Source organism: Taudactylus pleione, unplaced genomic scaffold (genome assembly GCF_031769625.1).
Source record: "Taudactylus pleione unplaced genomic scaffold, aTauple2 ptg000265l, whole genome shotgun sequence".
Lineage (NCBI taxonomy): Eukaryota > Metazoa > Chordata > Amphibia > Anura > Myobatrachidae > Taudactylus > Taudactylus pleione.
Window position 1 is genome coordinate 8,652,604 of NW_028284667.1, and position 12,638 is coordinate 8,665,241.

The following is a 12,638-nucleotide window of genomic DNA, read 5'->3' on the forward strand; positions in this document are numbered from 1 at the left end:
ACTACAAAACATTCCTCAGGCAAATTGAAAGGATGACCTTTAAGAGCAAGGTAGATGTTTTAATTTTTTTTTGTTGGTATTTTTACAAGACGATTTAACAGATTAGATATTACTTATTTATAATTTTGTATAATATAATACAGTATATACATTTGACTTTTTACATATTAAATAGTGATGGAATAATTTTATATTGAATATCTATTTTGGCTTATGTTGGTATGTTACCAAACATTGGGTATGATTCACTACTGATCGCAACTGTGAATGCAATAGCGATTGCGCACACAGTTCAATTGTGACAGTATGCTAATTCATTGCGATCGCTATGCTGCCGCAGAACTACACACATCCGTAATGCCTGCATTTCGAACAACCACTCCGTCACCACCCACAAACAGCACTTCCTCTCAATTACTCTGCGATGGGTCTGCGTAGTCACTGTGATCGCAGTCCTGATCGCAGTGGCCAGCCCGCGCATGTGCACTGCGATGCATACACATGCGCAGAATGCAACAATTGGCCGATTGCGTGCGTGCATTATTATTATTATTGTATTAGTGAGATCACATAACTAGAGCTTATTAGCCCCTTGCTATAGATGTGTCATATGTGATATACTCTTCTTCTGGATTCACAATATGCTGATTAGTTATCGACTTCCTAACCTTTACGCACTGTCCCAGTTTTAAAATGATTGTTCCTGGAATTTTCTGTCCCTGGAAATGTGCTAGTTTTTTATTATTGATCAACTGTACAATAAGATTCACCTTGCCTGCATGTTATTCTCTGGGCATTATAAGACACTCTTATTTTAAATGAATACGTTAAACTAAATAAATTGTGTTATAATAAAAAAATATGATGTAGTATTGTATTGCATTGTATCGTGTGAAATAGATATAGATGCATCAACTCTGCAGAAAAGTGCCCGTGGAATTATTTTAAAATGCTGTAAACTCTGAGTTTGGACAGGATGATATCGCACCACCTGTTGTAAGGTGTGAAACAGATTTACTTTATTGTATATAATGGTTGCCATTAATAGCAGTGGCGTAACTAGGGCTCGTGCCCTGGGCACCGTGGGACCGGTGGCGTCGGCTACGGTCCAGGTCCACCGGTAAAGTCAGTGTGGTGCGGACCGCAGTGAGTGTGGTCCACACTACACAGTAACAAACACATAGCCACTGGCGCTGGGTAGTACACTTGTACTACCCGGTGGCGGTGTGTGTGTTTCAGCAGCCAATGAAAGTCAGGCAGACTGTCATTGGCTGCTGCCACCACTGCCGGAGCCGGGCTGGAGCTCACTCATGAACTCCGCCTTCTGGCTCCTGCAGTGGGTGATGGGAGAGACATCATAACGTCTCTCCCATAGTACCAGGTGGGACCAAGCAGGAGGACGGAGGAGCAGATAGTGGCGGGCGCGGCAAGAGCGGGGATTCAGGTAAGTGTTTCGTATATGTATGTATATCAGTGTGTGTTTTATGTAAAGGGACACTACTGGCCGGGGGCACTGTATAGGGGGCTCCGTACAACTACCGGGAGCATTGAATAGGGAGGACCACTACTGGATGCAATGTATAAGGGGCACTGCATAGGGGGGATCACTACTGGGGGCACTGCATAGGGGGATCACTACTGGGGACACTGTATAAGGAGCTCTACTGGGGACCTGCATAAGAGGGACCACTACTGGGGGCATTGCATACTGGGGGCACTGTATATGGGGCACTTCTGGGGGCCTGCATAAAGGGGACCACTACTGGGGGCACTGTATAAGGGGCACTACTGGGGCCTGCATAAGGGGGACCACTACTGGGGGCATTGCATAGGGGGGACTGTATAATGGGCACTGCATAGGGGGGCACAGTATAAGGGTGCACTACCGGGGGCACTGCATAAGGGGCACTGTAAATGGGTGCACTACTGAGGGCACTGTATAACAGGCACTACTGGGGCACTGCTACTGGAGACATTGCATAGGGGGCACTACTACAGTGGGCATTGCAAGAGGGGCACTACTACTGGGGGCATTAAGGTGCATATGGAATGGAAAGGAATGTTCCCAGAGTGACGAGAAAGGGTGTGTATGTCATGTTGACACACCCCATTTTTCAGTGGCCACGCCTCTTGTGACATGTGACCACGCCCACATGGGGGGCTCTATTTTTCATCTTTCCCTGGGCTCCAAATACCCTAGTTACAACACTGATTAATAGTATTTATTATCTGCTGTGCTAAACACTTATAGGGGCATACTCAATTAGCAGCTTTAACCCGCAATACAAGTAAACACAGCTGGCCGCAAATTTTTCCTATTCAATTTGCTGCGAAAATTTAGCCGCAGTAATTTTCAATAGGATTTTTTAACACATCTTTTTTTCTCACAGTCCCAGAGCAGGTGAAAAGTTTGGGAAATATATAACAAAGTAAAAACGTTGGGACTTGCTTCAGAACCCCTGGGATACCCCACCTAATAATTAATTAAGCATTTATTAGCTCTTAATTAGCTACATTTGGCTAATAATTACATGTCATTTTTGGGACCATGTTCCAAATGAAAAGTCAGACCCGGGACTTAGGTGTAAAATGAGTAGAATAGACATCTATACTATTAGCCAATATTTATTGGCTCTTTTTTAGGCTGCAGGCTGATTTCCCCATTTAACCAATTAAGGTGTGCTGGAATGGGTTGTTGTTCTAAAAGCGGCTACTAAAAGCTGGAGTAGTCAGCTCCAATATAAACAGAAACAACACTTATACCCCTTTTCCACCTAAATTCCGGGTCTGACCCGGAGTTGGAACAAAGGGCCTGATTCAGAGCCACTCGTAAGTGGCCGCTCGTTCGTTCCGAGCGATGTTTGCCCAACTGCGCATGCGTATGGATCGTAATACGCAAGCGCGAACCAGTCAGTGCGGCCGAAAATCGTTTGTTCACTAAATAGCGAATGCCTGCTAATATGAGTGACAGGAGGAGGCGTATGTGGGTGGTAACAGGGGAAGGTGCTTGAAAACGGGGAGTGGAGATCAGAACGCAGGCGTGCTTAAAGGTTAAAACGGGCGTTTTATGGGTGTGCATAATTAATACAGCAGCGTCACTGACCACGTCACTGGGTTATTTTATAGTCAGAAATTTGTGGTAGGAAAAACCAACCACAAGAATAGCGAGCAGTTCATACGCTGTTCGATGTACTCGATTAATCTAATAAATAGCGGACATGAGGTAGGATGCGAGCGGCCAGGGGGCGTAGTTATCCAAAAAACGACCGCAAGTTTTGTTCGCTCTTTCAGACATAGAGGCGTGAACAGACTGCAAAGAGCGAAAGGTTCATTTGAATAGCCACCCCTTTTTTTGGAACGAACGACCGCAAATAGCGACCGGCTCTGAATCAGGGCCCAAGTTCCTATCCGGATCAGATCCGGAATTTTGCCAGCGCCGACTGGGGATATTCCCGAGTCGGCGCCGCTCACACCTGAGTCGGGTCTGCATAGACCCGGCTTTTCCGGAGTGAAAGTGGTCGCTTGGAGATGACATCATCTCCAAGTGCCAATGAAGCCGGACCAATCGGCCGGCTAGCAGCGCACTCCAGGTCATCATGACCCGTAGTGCGCTGTTCTCACAGCAGGGTTTCACAGGCTACTGCCGTGTTAAACCCTGCTAGTTACCTGGGTTGGATTGCCGGGTCACTCGACTCGGCGATCCAACCCTCTCCCCTTTTACACCAGGATGCTGCGTGGGTTAACCCTTCAAAAACCCAGGTTTTAGCTCCGGTGTAAAAGGGGTATTATAGAGAAAATAGCAGTGCTGCACTTCTCCTTAATTAATAAACACATGCACTAATGGTCACAATACAAACAATTCATAATCCAAAGAGTATTTAATAACAATGAAATCAATAAGTAGACATTAAAATATATATATATAAATCAGTCTCGCTTGTTTCCTATTTGTAACACCGGGCCAGATTGAGACAATGTAACTTGATACTTAGAACTCCTCTTTTTGTGGGGGCATGATCCACAGAGATGGTACTTCTCACAAATACATCGCTGGAGGGTAGTGTCCCATAGAAGTTGGTATAATTAGAAACAATACGTCCTCACTGGTCTTGCGTTGTCTCTTTAGTGTGGCCTCATCCACCGGATATTTCCCAAAGGGTACAAAGTAGTCCCAATTAGAATGCTGTAACGTGTGGTCCAGTGCTGGTTCAAGCAATTCCACCATAAATAGGTTCTTGAGGTGATTGGGGGTGAACCACTGATGCGTTTCGCTGCTGTCCTGTGCAGCGATAAATGAAAATTAGGAGCTATAGGCACATTAATTACAGCTGCGGTAATTGCATATGCCCCATTGACTTAGAGGAGCCATGTAATTCAGCGAACAGAGGAGAAGGAGATGATCCTCAATCCTCAGCTGATCCGTCTTCCAACCGACCAGTTTGTCCAACATTGGACAAGTGTGTACCCTCCCCTGTCCAACCCGCACACCAATCCTGGTTGCCTGTCGGGTGCTGGTTTTTAAACATGCTTAAAAAGACCCAACCGCAGATCAGCCAACCAATTTTGTAGTGTGTAGGCGACTGAACTCCGGTCCTGGCAGCCCAGCACACCACTAGCATGGCGGCGGTGCTGTACTTCTCCTGCTCCCAGCACTGTCTGTCGCTGCTGCAGGACATGACATGGCAGGTTGATGCGGCATGGCGACGGAAGGCGGCAGAGGACAATGCGGAAAGACCGGAGCCTTTACTTGCAGAGTTTGGCAGCGGCTGGCATACACAATAGCAATGTTTTCCATTTTCAAATATGATGCAGCGGCAACATTTTTATAAGTGAATATGGCCTCGGCGAGCAGCGATTGGCCATCTTGAATTTTGAAAATAGTGTTGCAGTACCATATTGGAAATTGCCGCACCCCTAATATTAGCCAGCACGAGGTAGCGTAAGTCAGCCTGAGGATGAAGGAGGAGCGAGGAAGAGTTCCTGAAGATAGAATACACACCCGCCCCAGGTGAAGATGAAAGATGAATTAGTTGCAATCCCTGGGTGAGACAGCAGCCATGCAGAAGACCTTAAAGACCGATGCCCCCCAGGTGAAGGTGCTTGCTAATAAACTATTATAACAATAGGTGTCATCTTTATTTTAATATTTTTTTTACAGGCGGACTACAGGTGCCAGCGGGCCCTTTATGTCCAGGCACGCTGGCTCCTGTGGTTCTTTAAGTGTCGTCATGCTGGAGCAGGCCTGCTGGGACCTATAGGCAGACTGTAAAGAACAATATTAAGGTAATGAACCTAGCACCCACTGCCACCTGGTTGTTGCTCGATAGGGAGGACTCCATTTTTTTTCTATGGGATCCCCACTTACAGAAGAATTCCACCCCTGTGCTGACAAGTTTTGGGGACGGTTAATGTGATGGCAGTGATGTGTTTGTCCAGTGTTGGACTGTTGCATGAAAGGCCCACCAGGGAATGCAATGGTTGTAGGGGCCCAAGCTTAAGGGTGTGGCCAGCCACCAGAGGGGGCGTGGCCAGCTAAAACAGATGGACTTGGCCAACTATTAGAGAGGACATGCAAAAAACAGGGCCCCTTTATAAAAGAGGGCACAGAGGTGCCCTCCCCACTTTGATTGGCAGGAGGTATAATCTTGGTGTAGTTTTCATAGAAACAAATCAGGCACCCAAGTTCATCCATGATCCTGCTCTACTCCTAGAGGAGGGGGTGGGGGCCTCAGGCAGTGGGGCCCACCGGGGATTTCCCCTGTACCCCTGTGGGCCAGTCCATCCCTGTGTGTGTCCTTCTACTATGGAACTATCACCCTGGCTGTTTCAGCCTGGTGCTGGTTATTGGAAAATAGGAGAACCCCAAACAGTGTGTTTCACAAATTTTCCAATACCAGACCAGACTCAGAGGTCCAGGGCTGGTTACTGACTTCGTGGGGGTGAACCAAAAAAATGTTTTCTTTAAAATTAACCTTTTGTTTAGCCAGCACAGATCATACTGTACAGTGTAGCTCTGCCTCTTATTATGTAAATTTATGTTTGAGTGACAGCTGCTTTCTGCAGATGCAGATTGGAGGTCTGCTGAAAAATTGGAAAAGTATGTATGCATAGATTGGATGTTGAATCTGTGAGCAGGTCTGCAGAAGGATCAGATCTGGAGTCTGATCTCCTGAGGATTGGACAAGTGTGTATACAGCTTTAGCACTAGTACTCTAGCTGGTGTAATCAGTTAGTAGGTAAATCCACAATCACGCTGAAATTAGACTGTTTTCATATAGAAAGGGTGGAGGTGCACCCATGAGAGACAATTTTAGAGCATATAAATACAAAAGGAAAGAGAAAAGTACTGTCACTGTTTAGGGTCATTCTAGCACTTATGTCTGTCTGCACATGAAGAGGCGGAACGGGGGTGAAAAGTGGTGGTCTAACTTAGTCTAAGTACAGTAAAGTGCACAAAGTTGGCTCATGAATAGAAGAGTAGAAAGACACCTATACACCTGATAGGAGTTATATCTATTGCATCTGACCTGAACATTATGATTATGATGACGACCTGTCGTTAATAAGGCTTAAGCGGAGGTGCACACATCTCAAGATGTGAAATACTCTATTTTGGCAGATTTTTTCTTAGAAAAACATATGAACATTTTGCTATCAACATTGTACTGATACCAATGTTAAATTTGTCCATTTCTGTAATCAGCAATCATAATTAATATTATTAGACAGGGAGGACAAGTTAATATTCTGTCTAGTAGACTGATAGATTACAGTAGATTTTTTTGTTTAATCTTATTTTTTCGTTATGCACTAACAACTTTTTAATTCAAGTTTAGTATGGATTGAATCTGCTTTAATACAAGATATGGCTTATAATTCTCAAATGCCCAAGAACTGTAACTCCACCTGATACTGTAATAAACAGGCCCATTGGATCTTTACAGTGTGTTCTTTAAAGAGAGGGCTATAACAGTAGTTTCTCTATAGCTCTATCTCCAGGCTAAGATTACAAGTGACATGTGAGAAATACATCAATTCACACTCCTGTTTTCCAGGGCAGTGGAATTCCTGGAACATACTGCTGTTGGCTTCCCCTATATGAAAACATCTGGTATGAATTATTATTTGGTTACTTCACCAGTTTTGCACCTGCTTTCTCCCACTGAAAATAATGAAAGTGTAACTTATAAAGAAACCTGCAGCTATTATTGTGGTGAAAAACATGATACATTTCCACCAATGAACTCTCACCCCCAGCAAATGTGCACACTGAGCATTCCCTAGTTTTCCCAAGTGACATTTCCTGCAGGTCTCATGGTAAGTGTCTGCCGCTTACTTAGTTCCATTTAATCCTGGCCTGAGACCAGGAAGTACCTTGGCACTAAGCAGACACATCACACTTATAACACCACTTACCATGATAAGAACCAGGTCTGTACATTACCAACATCGCCCAGACTGGTCATTTACTCTGTACTGGAAAACCCACAAAAACTAACCTTTGTTGTAAAAACTGGAGACTGAAAACCTCAGCACATGCAGAGAAAATATTGATATTCATGGATAGATCCATGGGTGGACAATAGCTGCCCTCCAGCTGTTATTGAACTACACATCCCAGCATGCAAATGCCGTGCAACAGTTATAGCATGGCCACATAGTAAATCTGGGCCGGGCATGCTGGTATGTGTAGTTCTACAACAGCTGGGGGGGAGGGGGGGGGGGCGCTAATTGCTCAATTGTAGATCATAGTTGTGGACACTATACATGGGTTGGATTGGACTACAGACTTCACATAAAAGAGAGTGTGTTTAATACTAATAATTATATTATATATATATATATATATATATATATATATTTACACGTGTGTATATATATATATATTTTATATATATATATATATATACACGTGTCTATCTATCTATCTATCTATCTATCTATCTATCTATCTATCTATCTATCTATCTATCTATCCATCTATCGTTCGTACAACTGCATCACACATTGCACATGAACACTAACCTTGAAGACTCCGCAAATCTACCTGAAGCAGCGGTTAAGTATACACCCAATATTATCCAAAGCATCAGCACCATGTCTGCGCCCAGCACACCTCTTGGAAAAGTCATTTTGTATTGAGGAGTAAATGGAAATCTTCTCTCTCCTCTCTGACGGGCTGTAATTTGCTAGCACTTCCGCAACTGCCTTGTCTAGTGGGCACTTGTGAGATCCCTGGTATTGTTGCTCACTCCATCCCTGTGTGATGTGCCCCAGCAGCGGACGGTGCGAGCAGTGGGGGAGCAGCCTTCCTCTCTGCCTTTGTTGGGTGTTAGCTCTGCCTCTTTCCTGCCTGCAGCAGCTGCACGCAACACTTAGCTGTTCTAAAATTCCAGCCAGTCTGCCCTCAGTCACTGATGACAGCGCAGGAGGTCGGTGGGTTGTGGCAAGATTTTGGATGGGGAGGAGTGGGCTGCCTGTGTTTGTCTGTGTTTTTTTTGTTTAACTCCCGTGCTCCTATCTCCAATTTGACAGGGAATGGAATTATAATTGCTGTAATGCCTATATATCACTTTATCCTACCTACTAACTTGCTATAGTTTTATTTTCTTGCTGTCACTACAAATAGTACATATTTGTAAGCTTGATTTGAATGCATTTGCTTTATAATCAACCACTGTATTTACATTAGTAAAGCTGGCAACACGCTATACAATGTGCGTACCCAGCGATGGCATGATGCAGTGGAGCGATATATATATTGTGCCAGCCGTACACACTGCACGATTCAGTGTATGATCGCGCAATATATTGTTCCATGCTCTATTCAGCAGCACAGCAGATGGGGCAATGCGATTAATGACCGCTGTGCATTTGTGAACAGGCATGCACACTGGGCCTGATTCGGAGCCGCTCACTCTGAAACAGGGCCGGTCTTTTTTTTTTTTTTTAGAACGGCCTCCTGGCCGCTCGCATAGCTGTGGGTCACCCACAGCTATAGCGAGTGGCCATGATGATGGTCGCGATGGTCAAGACCATTGCAACCATCGGGCTTGCGACGAGACCCTTGTGGTAGGGTCTCGTGGCTGCAAGCCCCAGAGAGCTTACGGCTCAAACAGAGCCGAAAGCTCTCCCACTGACATCACTTGTGATGTCAGTGGGGCCGCCCCCAGACGATAAGGGAACGCCTCCGTCTGGGCAGCCACCCCCCCGGCCCGCCCACCAAAGGGGGCGTGCTGTCACTCAACATCGACAGCACGCCCTCTTTGGTGTGAGACCTGGAGCGATGGATTGCCCGTCGCTATCCGGTTCTCGCGCATGTAAACGATGGAGCCGGCTCCATCGTGCGCATGCGCTCTGGGCCACCATCGACCCAGTTGCGAGCGCTCAGCGCTTGTTACCGGGTCTGAATCAGGCCCACTATAAGATCCGCATGATATATGGTTCGAAACCACGTTGGAACGATTTATTGTAAGATGGACGTAGTATGTACCCAGCTTAAGGGGTGGTCATCTTAGCGACATACATAAGCTATTTGGGGAAGGAAGAGTAGTTGAAATAATGTGTGCATTTCATAAACACTTATATAGGATGCTGTGGTGAAATGCAGAGGCAGTAGTGAGAAGCAGGAGGCCTTTATGAGATGCAGGGGGTAGGAGAAAGAATCAGGAAGCTGTTGTGCGATGCAGGGGCCTGGGCCGAGATTAAATTGTTCCTGTGCTAAGCCAGGGCGGGTCGCTAATTTGATTATAAATCATAAGTATCAAAATTGTATCTGTAGCATACTTTCCGACATTCAGCTCCTACCTTCCGGGAGGGAGCAGAATGTCTGCTTACAAAGGGGTGTGTGGCCGGGCAATGGTGAAGTATTGGGGCAGAGGGCATGACCATGCGAAAGTGTCATCGTGGTCCCGTCCCCTCTTCACAATGCCGAAATTAATGGCATTGTGAAGCAGGTGGCGGGGCCATGATGACGCAATTTTGCGTGAATCGTGTTACAGTCCCCCCCCCTGCTGTGGGGGTTTCTAATTTTACTCTAGGGGGGAGATGGGAGGTTCTGCGGCCGCTGAGAGGCTTGCCTGCCTTTCCGGGGGGCTGGGAGCGGCATCCGATATTCAGGAGGCACCCGGTGAAATCGGGAGGGTAGGCAAGCCTGATCTGTAGTTTTCTCACAAAATGACAACATTTTTATAATTATTTAGGGAGACATTGAGGTTTACAGTGTAATAGTGTACACGCCCGCATGGCACGGGCCACGCCCACTGGTCAAAGCTCCTACCCTTCCAAGCATAGCTCCTGGAACATTTTCAGCTCCAGGCCCTTGTAGCCTTTAATCCAGCCCTGGTCAGAACGTTATACTGCACTACACATTTCATGCTGGTACTCCATGATGTGCTCCTTGCAAAGTGCCAGTGACATCATCAGTAGGACTTACTAGTGCTCTCCTTATAGTTACTTTCTCTATAGATCTATAGAGCAGTAATGATGGAAGCCTTCCTCCAGCAGACTGCTGGTATCAGTGGCGTAAGTTCATAACAGGTGCCCGGGGGCAAGTTCTTATTTGGTGCTCCTCCGTCACAGCCGCTGACACTGTATGGATGAGTGAGACAGAGAGTTGTGGATGAGGGGGGCACCAGGCGTGTTACACTGACAAAGAAGCTGCGGAGGAGCAGCAACACCAATGAGTAGGGACAGGCTATAGATAGACAGCAGCTGATGGTCTGACACAGAGCTCTCCACTAGTGTATGGTGGCTTCTCAGCTGCCAGGAAGAGGTGCCATGTATTGGGCGGCCGTAATGGTGCACTACAGCCCTAACTGGAGTGAATATATTGTGGGCAATGGAGGAGGTGCCCCTTCATTGCTGGAGCCCTGTGGCAGGCGCCTCCATTGTCTCCCATAGTTCTGCCCCTGGCTGGTATGAACCTCTTGGATAGGATGCTTGAGGCAAAGGTAACTGTTGAGGATACAGATGTGACAATGGGAAAATGGAAGGGCATATGTCACATACTGTAAAGCAGAGGCGTCTTTAGAGAGGAGGAGGCCTGTGTGCATCCCCTGACACGGGCCCCCTCCTCTCACTCCGGTGGCCGGCAGCCGGCTGACGCAGCTGGCCGGCCACCGCAGAATCAATAGACTCTGGGCACTAGAGTGTGCCCAGGGTCTATTGCGCATGCACATATCGCCGGGGGAAATGGTGCAGCTGCCATTTTCCCGGCGATCTCCTCACAGCGCATGCGCAAAATGCCAAAAAAAGACCGCGTTGGCCATTTTCCAGTGTTTAAACAGCGCTGGGAGACCCGACTCGGGACTTTGGAGAGGTAAGTAATACAAAGTATGGGTGTCGGGTGTGCGGTGCGGGCCCCCCCCTGCAACCATTATAGATACGCCCCTGCTGTAAAGTCTCATTTTACAGTCCTGGCATAACTTACATATGTTCCCCCACCAGTCTTCCCTTGTCACATATAAGATCTGCTCTTGCGCACAAAGCCACTAAATTGATAAAATGTGTACGACAATATAATATTACCCACGCATTGTTATCTCCCAGTTCCAACACCATAAGGCGTCCCACCTCCTGGTCCTTTCGCTCCCATCAAACCCGTCCCATCACTGATCCATCCCACTCTCTTTTCTCTCCCATCAAACCCATCCCATGACTGCTCCATCCCACCCCATCATATCTGTATACTTACCCCCCAGCCCGATGCCAGTGCTGAGTCGTTCTCCATCCTCACAACTGGTCTGTGCCATCGCTGCAGTGGGAGATTTTGCATTGGGGTTGGGGGGGTGCAAAACTGAGAGAGGACGTACCTTAGCCACTTTTATATAGATTAGGCAACTATAGTGTCAGTAGTCCATATCAGTGACTTGACTGTGATGGACTGTAAGAAAATATATGGAAATCTATAGTACCCAGAAAAGAAGACTAAATAATTAATATCATCCTTTATTGAAGTATATTTATGTATTCCTTAGATTTCCTCTATCTATGCCGGCATAACTAGGATGCACAAACAGAAGCCAACCTTGACTGATTTTCCACATATAATAATGCATTGCAAGCAATGTTACCCTTAGACGGGAAGCAATCGGGAAGCCGACTGCCTAAATACCGGCAGCCGGCTTCCCGACTGTCATATCCCGGCAAGGGTGAAATGCTGGGCGTCTAGATGTAGACGCCCGCATTTCCCCATGCGGTTGGCGGTATTTCATACCCATTCCCCTTAGACATGCTCAGATATATAAAATTAGCTGTTTTATGCACCACTAGAACTTAGTTGAGATGTGTGAGCTTAGGGGGAGGCTCAGCAAGGATCGCAATTGCAAAGCTGCACAGCTTTGCAATTACGTCCTTGCTGTTATGCAAATGCAGCAGGAGGTGTTCTCAGCACTGTGATAGAGGTCGCAGGCTGGGCTCACCATAGTGACTATTGGTGGACGTTGTTTGCGAAGGTGGACGGCAGGACCATCTCTTCCATTGGGCTTGTTGGGCAGTTGCCCAAGGGCCCGAAGCTTGTAGGGGCCCCCCTGCAGCCACAGAGTTGGTAAATTTGTGATATTTTATAAGCCTTCCGCCGGTGCACTGTATTCTGACCTCAGTCCCAGTTTCATTTCATCCGCCGGCTTCAGACCAGT

At 46.6% G+C, this 12,638-nt stretch overlaps 1 protein-coding gene across 1 annotated transcript in view; it reads right to left on the minus strand.

Annotated features, from left to right (window-relative positions):
* EGFL6 (EGF like domain multiple 6) overlaps positions 1-8,163 on the minus strand; it is a 186,845-nt gene extending 178,682 nt beyond the window's left edge. Inside the window, exon 1 of the mRNA XM_088481197.1 lies at positions 8,026-8,163. Within this exon, the coding sequence (XP_088337323.1) occupies positions 8,026-8,132 (107 nt within the window). The 5' untranslated portion in view covers positions 8,133-8,163. The remainder of the gene's footprint in view (positions 1-8,025) is intronic.
* Positions 8,164-12,638: the final 4,475 nt, after the last annotated feature.